The sequence below is a fragment of the Embiotoca jacksoni genome, unplaced genomic scaffold (assembly GCF_022577435.1).
Source record: "Embiotoca jacksoni isolate LCO1_2020_lvr unplaced genomic scaffold, fEmbJac1.0.p SCAF_20, whole genome shotgun sequence".
Taxonomy (NCBI): domain Eukaryota; kingdom Metazoa; phylum Chordata; class Actinopteri; family Embiotocidae; genus Embiotoca; species Embiotoca jacksoni.
In genome coordinates, this window is record NW_027185341.1 from 4863065 (window position 1) to 4881097 (window position 18033).

At 38.3% G+C, this 18033-nt stretch overlaps 1 protein-coding gene across 1 annotated transcript; it reads left to right on the plus strand.

Annotated features, from left to right (window-relative positions):
- The first annotated feature begins 560 nt into the window (after window positions 1-560).
- nlrc3 (NLR family, CARD domain containing 3) lies at window positions 561-17860 on the plus strand. Its single transcript, XM_069155332.1, has 19 exons — window positions 561-624; window positions 2873-3039; window positions 8261-8524; window positions 8914-10660; window positions 10748-10834; window positions 11093-11176; window positions 11669-11752; window positions 11863-11946; window positions 12038-12121; window positions 12262-12345; window positions 12480-12563; window positions 12969-13052; window positions 13638-13721; window positions 14795-14878; window positions 15246-15329; window positions 15501-15584; window positions 16254-16337; window positions 17240-17323; window positions 17398-17860. Exons 2-19 carry the CDS (start codon window positions 2916-2918, stop codon window positions 17486-17488), a joined length of 3405 nt encoding a protein of 1134 aa, XP_069011433.1. The 5' UTR covers window positions 561-624; window positions 2873-2915; the 3' UTR covers window positions 17489-17860.
- The last annotated feature ends 173 nt before the right edge of the window (window positions 17861-18033 follow it).

Sequence of the window (18033 nt, forward strand, 5' to 3'; positions counted from 1 at the left end):
AAAGGCGCTTTATAAGTGCAGATTATTTTCCTTTCAGTATGTGGCCGTGTATGAATAGAATTGTTGCCTGCCAGCATCGTTCCTCATAATTTTCTATTCTGAGGCACTTGCTCTGTATATTTGTCACCTGTCTGCAGTATGAATTGCTGTTTTTGAAACCTGAAGCTCTTTGTGCTTCTCTTTGATGAACTTCCGCACCAGTAACTATACAGTGATCTGTCACCTCAACTCTGTCATCTGTGGTTTGACTCCGGCTGCAGAGTTGAGTGCCTAAAGACAAGAAACTGAAGTGTGCTTAAACTTTCAGTCTCAGATAATGTCACGTTGCGTGCAGAGCAGAGACTTCCTTCTTTCTTTTTACCGTTAAACCTGCTAACCACAGGAAGGCAGATAAAATAGACAGGAAGGAAACGCAGCATGAAAAAATATCTCCAGCAACAGTACTGACTTTGCAATGACTTTGTTCTCATGATTAGTTTTATAATCCTCAGGCAGCGTTCACTCTTTAAACACAACACTTAGGATTTTCTTGTCTGCTTTAATGAAGATTGTGGTGTTGGCGCTGTAGGCAGTGTTTTCTATCCTGTCCAGAGGACCTCTACAGACAACGTCAACGCTTCCATGGTGAGTTGCTGGAGTTTTTCAACTGCATGCTTCACAATCTTTAGACTTTACAGCTACACACGGTCTCTAAGTTAGTCCTAAACTTTACACCATGGCCTTGTGCAAGCCAATAAAAATAGAAGAGTGTAAAGATCTTAAAGAGACTTTATTTCACTTCACATTAAGGTAAAGGCCATTTCCAACATAGGCTTCTACGTGTTACTGCATAATCTGCATCCTTCATATAATGCTGATACTTAATGTTTGTTCTTGTCGCTGCTGCTGATCATAATTATTGCGTATTTTACAGCCTTCTTTGTATTTACTGGGGGTTTTCACAGTTGTAACCACTCACAAACAAACAATGAAAAAAACAAACAAACACTGGATCACTTTAAAAATTAAGTAATCAATCACATACAATACTTGATTCAATGTATGTTCCACTGCCAGTTTATAATGTATTCAAACTAAAATAAAATAGGTATAACTTTCCCTTAAATGGACAAACTGATCTTTTTCAGCCATTGGAGTGATAGAAACCAAATTCAACAAACAACAACATTGTTTTACTTTCTTCAGTGTGATAACAATGTAACATGGTATGTTATGAACGGGCTATTATTGCTGTAAACTTAAAAGCGGAGGCTAGCAAGAGTTTGTTGGCGGCCTAAAGATTTGAATTGGTTTCCTCTGAGAAGTTTACGTGATTGGCAATAAACCACACAGGCAGTCCTTTGGCATTTCCTGTCTGTTTCAGGGAAACCTCAAACATAATTTACATTTTTGTTTGCAATACTTTAACTGCAGTTGTAATTTATTTGCAATGTAATTATACTTCTAATAAGTAGTATTTAACACACAGTAGTGTAATAATTAAATGCTATTCAATGTGTAAATAAGCAGTATGCACAGTGTAGATAACATTTGGCGCACAGTATGTGTTTGCAGGGACAAGAGGCAAAGGGCCGTACTTTAGCAACAGTATACTGTACACTATAGTTGTGTATCGAATATGTGCTTAAAATGGTTACACTAGATATAGGTATGATAACAATGTAACAGAGGGGTCACACAGAGTGATGAACTGAAAGAGAGATGGTGGAGACCAAAGAAAAGAGCTAAAAGAGTGCAAATATTGGAGTTGCATGCACCAGGTGGCCAGAGGCATGACTGTATATAAATGGCAATGTTGCTCCATAATTGCTGGATGTGTAAATTAGCAAATGTTTGCTAATAAGTTCACCATCACTTTAACGGTGATGTTAAGTCTATGTCAATTCTATTAAAAGTTTTATCGTATCCCAGAGATGTAATGTTAGAAAATATGCAGTAAGATTTGATCTGTTAATCATAACCCTGTTTATCTTTCATTCAACTGTAAAACATTTTGAGCCATTTTTGAAATGACTTCAAGTCAAGCAGAAATGTAAAGCAGCATGTCATCTGCGTATACATAAACAGGACAATTCCTGACCAAGCCGAGGCACAGTGACCACAAATAGGAAAATCAATTGGTTGAGATATTTGTCTTAACTGTAATAAACGTGTGTAACAAAGAGATTTACCTCTCCCTTTTATTCTTATTGAGATTTATTTGGAACAAGACAAGAGCAAGGCAGTCAACCATTTAAATATGTTTTTCAGATTTTTTTTTTTAAAATAAAGTCAATTTAAAGTCAATTTAAATACCACTTAGATTTACTTGTAATTTAGCATATTTCCATGGTGGTATGAGCCCTTTTACTTAAGTAGAGGATCTCAGTACTCTTTTTACCGCTATTTAAATAATGTATTTATGCAATGTGCTCAACCATTTGCTTGGCTGGTTGCTATGCCTTGAAATAGACACGGGCTGATGATAGATCTCTTTGAAAAAGAAAACTGTATTACAACCACACTAAATGGAACAGAAAATTGGGAGACCCTGATGTGTCTAGTAAATGACTATGATTATCCATCTATGTGCAGAAAGCTGAGTAGACTTTAACCTATGTTAAAGAAATTCAGAGCAGGAAAATGTTCTGTGCATTGCAATCTCATTTTAATTTTGTCTTTTCAACAGACATACTGAAACATCAAGGCTTCACTTAGATATATAGCATATGCAATGTAGTAAATTTACATTTGGTGCATTTGTAAGACGAGTGAAGAAGTTTTCAGAAGATATTGAGGCCTCGGTTAGTTTCCTCATCACAGTATGTCACATCCAGTTTATGGTAGTTGCATATTGTGTAATCAATGTTGGTTTTTTTTGTTTGTTGTGTAGATACAAAGTGAAGCAACAGAGTTAGAAAATATCAAACACTCTCATGGAGAGGAGGGCCCATTATGATTCTATTCTGGACCGAAGCAAACGCATTACGTGGCAGGACGACTGCTACATGGATCTTCAGTCCACGTCCTGCTCTGCCTCATCACAAGCACAAACAGAGGGTAAGAGCTTATTCGCCAGATCAATTCATAATGCGCTGCATTTATTGTCAGGGACTGCTCTTGTAGCCTTTATTAATTTGGAGCAAGCAAGCGTGTAGGACCAGTGTAAAATAAATAAAAAAATTACAAGAGCTAAATAACAACTGTAAAGGTGGATTGGAATAAAGTAAATGTAAAGGCTAAAAACAGCACATTTGTTAAGTCAGTGGTCATCAAAGGAACTTAAGTACATTTTCAAAAGAATCTTTAAAGGGAATTTAAATCAATTAGAAAAGACAAGTACATTCATTCACCAGAGAGCCTGAAAGAACTCTATTTCTACTGTACTAATGGTCAGTCTTCAGTTACTGTGACATTATCGTCAGTCCTCTGCATCATTTTCACTCACATTCTCTTCTCATCCAAGATGTTAAAGTGTAGAGGTGAGATGAGAGCGTCATCAGTAGAGCAGCAGTAACTGTGTTGATGAAATTAGATGAAAGGACAATCTGACCTTCATAGTTTCTCATCAAAGTCTTCTAAATTTAAAAAAAAACAAAAACACTGATATTACAACCAAATATTGTTACACCGTCATGGTTGAACGCCTTCGCCAAACAGTGAAGTTACAGTTTTACATTAATGTTTGTCCAGAATCATAATTTATGAGGTGAAGACTTTGAAATCCTGTTCGAATGTTTGGCTATAAAAGCCGGTTGATAGCAGACAATGATTCAAATATAGATGTTGCTGCAAAGAAGCTACAAATCCAAAAACATGGATGCTTCACACACAACCTCAACAAAACACAGAAAATCTATTCAATCTGCACGTTTTCACGGTAAATGTTAAAAATGGTCCCAATCCCCCCTTCTGTTCCTGCGTTATGGTGTCAAATAATGGAAAGAAACATGTTTTAGCAGAACATTATGATGTCACTGTGTAGTTGAATTTTGACCTTTCGCTTCACCATTTTATCCTATTAGACATCCGTGTGAAATTTTGGTCGTAATTAGTGTAAAAAAAAAAAAAAAAATCCTGATTTCTGCCACAAATGTATTTAGTGAGGTCACAGGGACCTTTGACCTTTGGCAACCAACATCTAATCAGTTTTTCCTTGAGTCCAAGTGAATGTTTATGACAAGTCCAGGGAAATTCTGTCAAGGTATTCTTGAGATATTGTGTTCAGAAGAACAGGACGGAAGACAGACTGCCTCCAGTTTTGGCTGTCACTGTTGCAGAGCCATAAAAATAGGTTTAACCACATGCAGCACAAGAAAGAGATCAGTGCTCTCAAGATGCAAGTTCCACACAGTAACTATTTTTTTCCTATTGTTCAGAGGAGGATGAGTCATTTGTGGTAATTTTTAGAGACACAGAACTTTGTCACTTTCAGATTAATCTTGATCTGGTAGTTTTTGACTTTTTAAAAGGACAATTGAATTTGTGTCATGTTCATATTCAGAGCCTCACAGAATTATCCTCCTCTATTATTATTAGAAACACCTAAATTTAAGATTTGTGTTAAAGCAGGGGTGTCAAACATACGGCCCGCGGGCCGGATCCGGCCTGCCAGGGGGTCCAGCTCAGCCCGCCGGATGACTCTGCTAAGTGGGAAAATTACAGAAAGACATAAATTGCATTTCTATAAGAATATGGAGGTTTATGAGTACAAACGTTTTGTAATTTTTTTTTTAATCGATCCAGTAATTGCTTCAAAAACAGCGTAAATGCGACGTCTGCTCCGGAGGAAGAAGCACTCGTTGTCACAGGCAGCAGCACTCGCTGCTAGGGAATCTGCAGAGGAGAGCCCAGGCAGATAAACAGTGGGCTGATGTCTTGAGTTTTTGCTCTTTATGTTTTATAGGGTTTATCATCCAAAAACCTTCACCAATGATTTAAACATAGAGAAATATTGTCGTTATGTATGCGTTATTATGCTATGATTTTACTGGTCTGGCCCACTTGACATCTAAGTGGGCCGTATGTGGCCCCTTAACTAAAATGAGTTTGACACCCCTGTGTTAAAGAGATGTTTAGCTGGTCACCTAGTTACGATTAGCCACAAACAGTGACATACTGCTCGCCACATCCGCTCATCAAGCTCCTGAGGGACACTCTGACACGCTTCTGCTCACAGGTGTGAGACATTATTCGCCATTTTTCATGTCAAAGAGTGCTTTTGAATTTACTCAGAGGATGAAGAGCTTTGCTTTGCTGAAAAACTCCAAGAAGATTACTTTATACTGATTTAAGGAAAACAAATGTTCCTGGCAGAGCCTAATTTTTCAGGTTTCAATTTAAAGCTTTAAATTCAATCATGGAAATATGTGTTTGAGTGATTCTCACTTTACACTGTTTCCCATTCACACACTAATGGGGCTGAGCTACGATGCAAAAATCTTGCTATCAGGAACACATTCAGACAAACATTCAAACACCAATGGTATGCCATCAGGGGCAACTTGGGGTTCAGTGTCTTGCCCAAGGACACTTTGGCATGTGGACAGGAGGTGTGAGCAAAACTTTTGGGCATCTAAATTACACATTATATAAATTTTTGAAGTTAAAAGAATTAAATACTCCCACTGCAGCAAACACACATTAAAACAAGCCATTCTGCCGATGTTAACACCAGATGTTCCTTTTTATTTCATTCAACTTTAAAGAAAAAAAAAAAAAAAAAAAAACCTTTGGCAACCTTTGCCTTGGTTGTGTGGTAGTCAGTGGTAGAAAAAATATTTCATGGAAAGCAGGAAGAATGCATTCCACTGAATATAAGCCGATTCTAAAAGTAAATAACATGTAGTCATTTGAGAAAATTAAGAAAAAAAGAGGCTGGCCTCTACAACAGGACAATGATTCGAAGCAGACCTCAACACTCACCCTGAACTTGTTTAAGATGTGGACGCTGAACCATTTGGGGTCCACGGTCTCCCGACCTGAAACTCTGAGGGCAGATCTTAAACATGCTGTGCACAGAGGGCAGCCAACAAACTTCTCAGAACTTGAGGTGACCTGCAAAAAGAGTGGGAAGAGTGGGAAAACATTTTAAAATCAGGAATATAAAGACTGTTAGCAGGCGTTAAAAAGCGTTTACAAGCTATCTACTGTTATATTCTGTATTTGATCGTCTTGATTTAAACAGACAAAATAAAGAAATTGCCCAAATGTTTGCTTACAACTGGATGTTGCACAAACACTGAGTGTATCACTGCTAACAATAGCAGTTGCTGCAAAAAACTTAGAGCAAGATGGAACTGACGATCTATCATTTAACAGGGTCCTGTATGTTCAGTGTTTTCTCTTCTTACCTTTATACTTTACTACAGAGTAAAATATGGATTAAGGAAGCACAAATAAAAGTATAAGCGACAACAAAAGTATCTTTAAATATAATCATAATCTACAATGTTATTCTATAGAAGAACTCAGGATACAACCTGAGACACCACAGAGAGCATCACCACACTTAAGGCATGCTTCAACAACGGCTTCTCTTCATTTGCTGTCAGACTGACAACAAAGGACATTTTGGCTGGAAAAAAAATACCACAACCCTCTCCTCAATGACATCATGGACACTTAAAACAGCATAACACTCACACTTTTCTGCCATCGACCTCCGCCCCTCAGTCCCCAGGACTATCACAGCTGCAACATACAGAGACAATAACTGCGTGTAAATCTGTTTTATCTACAGTTGTGGGTTTTTTTTACAACCAAGGGTACATTTTTTATTTATCATGAAGTAAAACTCTTTAATTTATAACTGAGAATGTACTTCTCTATTCACAGTTGTAATTTTGTATAGGATATTTTCCTTTTCTGTATATACAATGTGTTTACTTTCTTTAAGTTGCTCCTTTAATTTCCTCTCTTTGTCTTTTATTTCTTACAAAGCTGATTGTAAAAAACATGCAAAAGAACTCCAATGTTCCTGTACTGTCTCAAATCTCAGCAAATGGCAAAATATCTCTTGAATCTATAAAAAAAAAAAATTAAAATGTTATATCTCCAGCACATTTCTAAATTATAGTCATTTTTATACGTTTATGATTATTCTCATAGATGAGCGTTCATGCTATTTTGACAAGATTGTGAGTATGGAAAGCATCAGGGGTTGATATTGATTACAGGCATGAAACCAATATTCCCCAAGTTGTGGAGTCCAGAGAAAAGATTAGAAATCATTTTTCTCCACAAAACTACCCAAATCTTCTTCTATTAGGGATATGAATGATCTTAGTGCAGCATAATATTAAAGCTGTGACATGGCAAATCAGTTTAACAGATAAGTAAGACAGAGGGTCGACAGCCATGCCAGCAGTCATAATCAGGCAGAGTGGGTTTTGAGCTAAATGGTTATATCCGCATGCTGACATGCTCACAATAACAATCCTGACACGGATGTTTAGCATGTTCAACATCTTACTTCTGCATGTTAACATGCACATCTAAGTACAGATAAGGATGCTGAAAATGCCATTATTTTTGCATGGTATCTAATCATGAACCAAAACAGTTGAGAAAATTCAATTTTTAATCTGATGATGATGCTAGATGCAAAATTATAGAACCAAAAATATTATAATTAATCCTGGGGGATTAAATTTCAGAGACAGTTGTTCTTCCAATATTTATTTCATTTCACAAGGACAAATGTGGACATTATAATGATGCTAGAATAAAAGTCAGCATTGGTTCAGATATGGTGGCACTACAGGGGATTTACAGGACAATTTTAATCCCATTTATAAATATTACATTTATCACAAAATGTCCAGATAATTCAGTCTGAAGTGGTGGCCCAATACACTGATGAAACAGCAGCTGCCTGACAATGGACAGACAAAGGTGTGTGTTATGTGGAGATGATTAACATTTAGACAGGTTTTACAGGAAAAAATAAATAACAGCGACGACCCTTACCATTTATGAAATTCATGGTAAAAACGAGGGGAGGGAAAAGTGAAAAACATCAGTGGGAAGCAGCAATAACCCAAAAACTATACCAGGGTACATTTTATCTAAAAATGTGTCCGTCCTCAGATGCCCAGATGATAAAGGGGTTCGACTCTGTAATGGCAGATATGAAAACCTGTTCTTCTTGTACTACATCAAGTTTTCCTACTGTACATCAAAACATATTATTGTAGCTGAAGAAATTAATTTGTTGATCATCACCCGATAATCTCATCAATCCTTTGTTGAGTGTTATCTGCAATCTGTATTGGTTTAGATCTGGGATGGATCCAGAAGCATCAAGACCACCTGCAAAGGTTTACAACACCATCATTCCTGGAGGAGATGCTAACCCACCTGAGACAGACAAATGTGCTGAGTTCAGCTGAGGAGACCAACATCAAGGAAGCAGGCCAGTTACAGGACCAAGTTAACATGCTCGCAACTGTTGTCACGGGCAAGGACAGTCAAGGCTCTGATGCCCTTCAGGGGTTTGTAGAGAGCTCAGATTCTGAGGTTGCCCAGCTCATCATTTACCATGGTAAGTGACTTAAAGTTGGATTTGCTCTGATGGTCATCTTTTAAAGGGTGAAGAAAAACTTTCTCAAAACAAGTAGTTTAGTTACAGAGTAGCTCAGGTGGCGGGGCATCCATCTATTAATCGCAGTGTGTTGTGGTTTGATTCCTAAATTTTCTTCACAGCAAATTAATATCTTCTTGCACCCTCAAATGTTCAGTGCTGTGTTCAGTATAGGAATGTGTGCATGTAAATGTAACACACCCCAAAGCCCTTTACACTCTTGGGATTAAGTGCTGTGTACAAATACAATCCATTTCTTGTTGCAAGTTTTTGATAATGAAAAATTATTTTTAAAAGCGTCAGTTTTCGAATTGCTGACAGTAACCTGAGTGAGTTTCATCTTTTTGTAGATGCCATGGTGAAGGAGCACAAAGAAGTGCTGTTACGGCGATATGAACAGTACAGAGACAGAGATTCAGTCAGCTGCCCCAAACTGAACATTTCCTCAAGGACTTTACTTCTGATAGATGGACTTTCTGACCTCCAACAGAAGGAACATGATCTGATGCAAGTGGGAGTGACTCGAGGAGGGAAAAGAAATCATCTAAGGCAGCTGGAGCTGGCAAAACTGTTTGACCCTCTGACTCGTGTCAGTATGCCTCCCAGGGTCTCTCTCACAGTTGGCGTGGCTGGTATCGGCAAGACAACCTGGGTACGACACTTTATTAGACAGTGGAGCCAAGGGGCAATCTGTACAGATGTAAACTTCGTCTTGCCTTTCACCTTTAGCGAGCTGAACTCACTGGATAAGATTTCTGCTGAAAGGCTGGTGAAAATAGCTTTTCCCCATTTAACCAAACCCAGTCTGGTCCTGAGCAGTTCCTGCCGGACTCTGCTCATACTTGATGGCTTGGATGAATTCCGCAGCACTTTAAATTTCTCTGACGCAGCTGCTTGCAATGACCCAAAGAAAGAAGTGTCCGTTGACGACTTAGTTACGAACATCATCCGAGGGAATCTGCTCCCTGACGTAGCTGTGTGGATGACTTCCAGGTCAGGAGTAGCCTCAGTCATCCCTGGAGGACTGGTTGACAGAGTGACTGAGATCCCTGGATTCAGCCCTACAGATATCCAGCTCTTCCTCAACCACCACTTCTCAGAGAGGGATTTTGCCAGGAAAATATGGGCACACTTGGAGTCCAATAAGATCCTGATGGTGATGTGCTACATTCCATGCATTTGCTGGATAGTAGCTGATACTCTGCTGTACATCATGCAGAGTGGAACACAGGAGAGTCTCCCAAAGACTTGCACTGAGCTGTACGGCCATTTTTGTTCCATGAAAGCAGAAGTAGGCGAACCGAGAGGCAGGGAGCCTCTAAAGATGGAGCAAGTTCATGGGAGCAATCGTAAACTGCTGGGGAATCTTGGACGACTGGCTTTCTATGGGCTCCTCAAACACAAGTACACCTTCAGTGAGCAGGACCTCAGGGCCTATGGGATAGATCTACTGTTAACTCAAAGCAGTTTTGGTGCTGGAGTTCTTGTTCGAGAGGAGTCAGCCATACACATAACGTACCGCTTCACACATCTGACTCTGCAGGAGTTTCTTGCAGCTACTTTCTACAATGTTTCCTCTAAGCGTGCCATTTTTGACTTGTTCTCTGAAAGCACCATGTCCTGGCCCAAAATTGGTTTCCAGAACCACTTTAGAAACGCCTTTCAGCACTCACAACAAGCTGAAGATGGTCACTTGGATGTGTTTGTGCGCTTCTTGACAGGCCTGCTATGTCCAATGGCACTTAAACCTCTTGGTGGGCTTCTGACCCTCGGGAAAGATGATGGCAATCAGAAGACATGGGCAGCCGGGTTTTTACAAGGCCTGCTGGTCAGTGGGGGTGCTGTGGTGTCCCTGCGTGCAGTCAATCTGGCATATTGTTTGCAGGAGCTGCAACATGCAGACCTGTTGCGGAGTGTGGAGGAGGATTTACGGCTTGGTAGCCTGGCAGGAAAGTTAACACGGCCTCACTGTGTGGTACTGGGCTTCCTTCTGCACGTGTCTCCAGAGTGCAGCGAACAAGCCAACCTAACAGCCTCTCTGAACAGCACAACAGTTAAATGTTTGCTCCCACAGCTGCTGTACTGTGGCCATCTGAGGTGAGCTCCACAAAGCACTGTCTCCCAATAAACTAAGACTCAGGAGAACAATTGAAAGGTGACAGTTATCTCTTATCTGTTCAACAGATTAGAGAATAATAATTTCAAAGATGATGTCATGGAATTGCTGGGAAGCCTCCTGAGTGCCAAAGACTGCCATATCCAGAAAATGAGGTGAGATCACATTTACAGGTGAACTCTTTAAAACGTTTTGAAATCAGGTAGTTCTGAACCACTCAATCAAATGAAGTGGCTTGATTGCTCAGATAACTGGTGGAAATGCTTAATTATGATTTTGTGTTGGCCTCGCTGTTTACACTGGTGTAAGAGACACTTAGAGCTTATCGTGTGATTGTAGGACTGGTGTTGTGATAATAAATAATAAAATGTTTGTACCATATAACTTGCAACTTCTTTTATTCACCCCCTCAGTTTGGCGGAGAATGCCATCAGCAACAAAGGTGCCAAAGCCCTGAGTCGAGCTCTCTTGGTGAATCGCACGCTGACTTCTTTCAAGTGAGATCTATTTGTTGCCTGAATTAAATGAACGGCTATAAAATGTGGAGTTTATTAGAGAAGACTGTTTGCTTTGCCTGCACTAAACTTTTTTGGGGCGCTCTGCTTCAATAAAACTGCAGTGGTCAGTGTTTCCTAAAAAAATGTAATATATTGCAAAGTATTCTGTTGGCATTGGACGATGTCACTATCTGTAAATAAATTTACTGTGTCAGGTCTGATTAAAGTCACATGTCAACTAGTGCAAGCTTAAAGATACTCACTGTTGGCAAGAATAACAAGGTACAAGGAAGGCAAAACTTTTTTTTTTAAACTGCACCCATTTTTTCCACTTCAGAGTGAAGTGGTGAACATCTTCAAGTCCCTCAATTGTTTTTGATCTTTGTCTTCATATTTCAAAACATAAAAATCGCTACATTGTGTTTAAATTTGGATTTTGAAAATCATCTAACAACTTTTTTTTTTTTTTTGTTTTTTTGTTTTACAATTTAGTCTCCGGAACAACAACATAGGCTCTAAAGGTGCAAAGTTCCTGGCAGAGGCTCTCAAAATGAACCAAGTTCTGATATCAATCAAGTGAGTATCATTGCTCCAGATTTTGGTTTATACAACACAATTACCCAACAAAACGCCAATGACACAAATTAAGTTGGTGTATCTGCTCAATTTCCCTGACCACTCATCAGCTTTCAGAACAATGCTATTGAGGAGGACGGTGCTCAGGCCCTCGCAGAAGTACTGCAGTGCAATCGCAAACTTGTGTCTCTGAAGTAAGTATTTGTCTTGTACAGTATGTGTATGTTTTATGCTTATGATGTGGAGTACTGAGTACATTTTCCTTTCCTGCATGAAATGTTCCAGCATACGAAAGAATATGATCGGAGCAGGTGGAGCCAAGAGGATTGCCGAAGCACTGAAGACAAACCAGACTCTCAAAAAGTTGATGTAATCTGAAATGAATATATTTATACCAGCATAAATAATGCCCTTGATTATCATGGAGCTTGCAATCGGGTCACATGCTATTTGCAAAGATAAAGGCTTTTACTTTTTCCTCGTGTCCACTTCTATTTTCGTTTCCGCAGCCTTTGTAGTAACCAGCTCGGGGACAAAGGAACAGTGGCTCTGGCAGGGGCTTTAACACTAAACCACACCCTGCTCTCACTACAGTCAGTACCTCCAACCCAGGAGTGCAATTTTACCTTTTCTGCATTTTTCAATACCTTGTATTCAAAAGTCTATTTCTAATGCATTTTTAACATTGAGTATATTTTCTTCTATATTTTTTCATTTCTCTTTGAAGACTTCAGAGTAACTCAATCAGCAACAAAGGAATGATAGCCTTGACCAAAGCACTCCGGGTGAACCGTGGCCTTGTCTCCTTGAAGTGAGCATTTAACTTAAAGTTTCTCTCTGTTTTACTGGGTGGATTTTCAGATTTAACCCAAAACTACCATGTCTTGTTTGGGAGGACTTGATTCTCCAGGAAAAATCTATAATCCAACTATAATCCATAAACAGCTGTGTATTCCTTTATCTGAGACATCTCTGATCAGTGCATTACAAACTCATGTTTTCTTGACTAAGTCAACCGTATAAGATTGATCAGCTATCACAGCTAATTCTTTATCCACTTCTTTCTCACTGGGACTTTACACAGTGCACGTGATATGTAAATAAATACAAGTAAAATATGACATGGCAAACAGTATGGACACAAGAATCCCTTTGCATTGAGGTTGTCATGTCTTTTCTTCTTATTTCACCTTTGTGTATTTTTCTGCCTGGTCAGTCTAAGGGAGAACTCGATTGGGGTGGAGGGAGCAAAGAACATGGCGCATGCCCTCTACAAGAACAACTCTCTACAGGACCTTGAGTGAGTCGCCTCATTAATAGCAGTGCAGTATAATGCCTCATACAATCACAGAAATGTCCAACTGTTTAGTAAATGTCACTCTCCCAGAAGACTTTGGTTTGTCATTCAGTGCTATCGTATGAAGGAAATATAGTAGTTACTGGATGCAACTCCAGTTGTATGAGTGCATACAGTGGAGGAAATCATTATTTGATCCTTTGCCGATTTTGTAAGTTTGCCCACTGACAAAACAAAATGAACGGTCTATAATTGTAATGGTAGGTTTATTTTAACAGTGAGACAGAATATCAAAACAAAAATGTTATGTATGTATGTTATGTAAAAGTTCTAAATTGATTTGCATTTGATTGTGGGAAATAAGTATTACAGATGGGATATTGTCTTACTTTGCCTATTAAAAAAAACAGCCAAAATTCTGCCCCTATGAAGATAGTTTGTCCCAGACGGGACTGCAATCACCACGTGAGCCAATGAATCTTAGCAGTCAAATCTAAGATATGACTGCAAAATCTACAACTATCTACAACGTATTATGAAAATGTGTGTGTCTTTGTTCATGTTTGTGTGTCTGTGTGTGTGTCACAGTCTAACAGCAAACCTTTTACATGATGAAGGAGTTCAAGCTATAGCTGGCGCAATCAAGGAAAACAAAGGCCTCACCTCTTTGCAGTAAGTGTTGTTTGTAACACAAATGAGATCTTGAGCACACTTTCACAGGTTTACTGTACAGAAGAATGTATTCCTAGTTTGAAACCAGAAGGCTGTTTTTAATTTCTCCTGCTGAAAGTGGGAAAGTTTCTTATAAGCCCTTTGGACTGGTCCAATACTTTGGAATAAGAGAATATATGAAAATGACACCATCCTAGTGATCACGGGTATTACTCCCCCCCTCTACCTTTGTATAGGTAACAGTAATGTTAGCTTCAGTATCTAGCACTAGGCCTGATTTAAATCCCAAATTGTTTTTACAATTTACCTCCTACTTGCGCTGCAAGTGGATTATGTCTTTTCAGCTACGATTGTTTCCATAGTTTCTTTTTAATCTTACTATGTTTCTTGGTACAAAACGTAGCACACGCAAGCGCAAACAGCTGACGATGACAGTCCATCTCCACGTTTGTTTTGGTCTGAAATGACGTTTGATCCCGTGAGATTTCAAGTCCCAAAAATCGCCTTTATGAAAACATTTTTAAAAAGCGGTTAAATCTGATGCTATGTCTGTGGTCTCCTAGGTTTGTGATTTGGTTAAGATTTTAAGATTTTCTAGTGTGTACAAGGCATTAGTTAATTTTTTGATGAAAACTGCATCACCCCAAAATGTCCTGCATTTAAGGTTTTGTTGAATGACAAAAGTATTAACAAAATGTACCATAGTAGCCAAATTAAAAAGCATGCAGCAGTAACTACTGACCATTTTCAGGGTGATTAATTAATAATTCAGCTACTTTATAAATAATAATGTAGCATAGTTAAAACTATATGTTTTGTATGTAAAATCCAGTCAGCAAAACTAATTGGTTACTGCAGTTATCACATAAACATGGTGGCATAAAAAGTTAAATATTTATATGTGAAATGTGGTTGAGCAGAAAATTAAGGTACTCAAGTAAAGTCAAAATATTACTTAAGTAACCTACAATATAGGATTATATGTAGCCAACTTGTTCCACCCAGCAAAAAACTGTAGTACAGACAATATTTGCCTCATGGTTTACCTCGTGCCTCTCTTCCCCTTTTTGCAGTCTCCAGTGGAATTTCATCAAGTCCACAGCCACTAAAGCTCTGGCCCATGCACTGCTCTCCAATGACACAATGCAGCTCTTGGAGTAAGGCCAATATTTGAGGATTCTTGTCTGTCTCCTTACCCCAATATCAAGCTTCGTTTCACTCACTTTTTTCCTACATGTTTTTCTCTATAATTATATTGATCTTCTAGAAATGTCTAAACTGAATTCTGTCGAGGGGTTTGGTGCTGATATTACTGAGAAAATGACTAGTCACAGGCTTTTATTGACTGATCCTGGTTTTTGTCAGCAGACAAACACTTGAGAAATTTCAGTCATAGGGTTATATTTCTCTCACAGTTGTCACTGTGTGTGTGTGTGTGTGTGTGTGTGTGTGTGTGTGTGTGTGTGTGTGTGTGTGTGTGTGTGTGTGTGTGTGTGTGTGTGTTATCTCCATTATTTGCTGCAGTCTACAAGAAAATGCCATCGGGAATGAAGGTGTCATTTTCCTTGCTGAAGCTCTAAAAACCAACACGTCTCTGCGTACATTATGGTTGGTATTATAATTAAGTACAATGGTAGAAAAATATGTTTTGGTCTTGAAGTTTAAATGGATTTAAAAAAGACAGGTTTTATACACATGTAAATATATGTTAAAGTTGGGAGAAATTTGAAAACGTTCTATACTGTATGTATAATCATTTTTTATTTACTGTTTCTTTAGTCTTCAGGGAGTTTCAGCAAGTACAAGTGGTGCCATTGCAATGGCAGAAGCTCTAACAGCCAACCAAACCCTGCAAACATTAGAGTGAGTCCAAGCGCTCTGTGAAGTCCAACTGTTTCTTTGCTATGTCTCATTCAGCTATACTGTATCTAGCATGCAATTTAAAACCAGCAAAGCTACATCCTGCTCCTCGGTTGCTGTTTACCTCTTTGTAAATTCAAGCTGACTGTATTCCAGATATATAAGGCCGTAGTGTGACATAAATGAGAAAAAGCAAAACTGATGGACCGTTATAGGTGCACTTCCTTCTGAAAAACACTTCTCATTTCTTTGCTTGATTACAGAACAATGAGGTGAAAAATACAACAACAAAAAAATTCAGTTACCAACAGAACAAAGCACTAGTAAAACAGACAACCTGTTAACTTAGGTGAATCTATATTGACAGCAAATTTTGTTTCAGATTTTCAAAGAGACAACAACCAAAGAAACCGCCAATGAGAAAACAAACTGTGATCTGAAGGTTGTTAGAAAAGAAATATAAACTAGAAGTGTGAACATCAGCTCTCCGTTATTTAGTGAGCACACCACAACTCATTGTGAAGCTGTCAATTTCCCAGTCCAGTTTAAAGAACCAAATTTAAGATTTAAACCGTCTTGCAGTAACCATAAAGAGAGGTGACATACAGTTTCTCAGTATTCAGTTGTGCTCCTGACCTTTAATTGTAGCACACTCTGCATTTTCTTTTTCAGTCTTCGGGGAAACACTGTCGGGATGGAAGGAGCAAAGGCCCTGGCCAATGCCTTGAAGAGCAACAGAAGCCTCAAGTCATTGAAGTAAGTCCTGACTGGAGCTTATCATGATTCATGCAATCCAAAATTTTCATCACTGCATTTTTTTCCTGATTAAGACAAAAAATGTCATGTTCATTGACATAGTCTATTTTACCTGTCCTACCACACCCACAGATTTCTTCAATCTGCAACATGAAAGTTAATATTCAAACTAACCACATGTACAATACTTTTAACAGACAATTATCACTAAATACACTGGATGATTTTCTTCATCTTTACATTAATTTTGTTTTTGGTTGTCACAGTTTAAATGTGTTTCATTTAATGAATACTCAGGAATATACCTGAATATTATCAGATTACAATCATGAAGCAGCAAATTCCTCAAGGCTGCTATGTTTTACCAAGGGTTAAACGTTGTGTTACATCTGTTCAAGCTGTGATCAAGTTTATTCTCCACCCTGTGTTAAATATCAGTGACTGTTAAAAATGTGAGTTCATGGCTTTGTTTTCTGAAATGCAGCCCCCCCCATTGTGGGGATTCATCTGTGCTGGGATCCTTGCTTGTTTCAGGAAACAAAAACTTCCTTGATTGAAAATTAAAGAAAGATTATTGTTTATTACAGCCAGGCTTACTTCTCATTAATGTGGCTATTGTGGTTCTATGGGATCATGCTAACTTCACTCTCTTCACCTGTAGAGATTCAGGCAAACAAGGACTTTATAAAAAAAAAAAAAAAGCAGCATCTGAACAGTGTACTGTATATCAGGGCAGCTAGCATGAGCTCCCTGCAGCTTTGGCTGTTCCAGGCAGCTCCTTCACTTTTGATCAGACTCGAAAACTAACTTTATAATGATTCATGTAAAAATCACATTTCACCTAAATCTGTGGACATTTGATTAAAGAAAAAAAAAAAAAGTCTAACTCTGTTTATCTTTAGCCTGCAGGAGAACTCTCTGGGTATGGATGGAGCCATATTCATTGCAACGGCCTTGAAGGGCAACCACCAACTGACGTACATCAAGTGAGTTTTGTTTTCTGTTTATTCATTTATCTGTTTATCTATCCATTATACTATATTAACAAGTACATCTGCAGTTTGCAGGGAAATGGCATTGGAGAATCTGGAGCAAAGGTCATATCTGATGCTATAAGAGCCAGTGCTCCGTGTTGTGTGGTGGACATCTAAATGAGGAAAGAGCAGCCTTTACAGAGGAAGGTCATGCAAGCAGCACCGGGATAACAAACTATAACATCAGAAGTCGGTGTGAACTATGTAAATTAGCCAATTCTGTAATAATCTCATTATTTTATTGGTAAATGGTAAATATTGTAATATTTATTATGATAGTAAGCAGTCACTTTTTTCTTTAAGTTCCGTTTCAGGATAATTCTTTTTTTAAGAAAAACTTGTGTGATTCGTAAAAAACTCTCATTATGCTGAGCAAGTTAGAGTGAAGCTAAATTCCTTTTTATTTGTCCTAATTAATATATCACTGTGTACATTTGCTCTGTTTGCACAACTAAATCTCATGTATAAAATAAAGTGGATTGCATTTTTTGAGGACTAAAATGAATGAATAAATGAATATATATTTCATAAAAACAAAATTGGTTTTAGGAGTTTTGGATACTGTGCATGTGTCAGCATGTTTGCTTTTTGTTACTCTGACACCTTTTGTTCTGAACAAATTTGTTATGTTGAGATCCATATAATGCTTTTAGATTACAAGA

Bases quoted from the DNA above. Each gene is read 5' to 3' on its own strand.
- nlrc3 (XM_069155332.1), top strand. From the start codon at position 2,916: ATGGAGAGGAGGGCCCATTATGATTCTATTCTGGACCGAAGCAAACGC. The intron at 10,661-10,747 runs GTGAGCTCCACA...TCTGTTCAACAG, and splicing joins CTGTACTGTGGCCATCTGAG to ATTAGAGAATAATAATTTCA. The intron at 16,338-17,239 runs GTAAGTCCTGAC...GTTTATCTTTAG, and splicing joins AGAAGCCTCAAGTCATTGAA to CCTGCAGGAGAACTCTCTGG.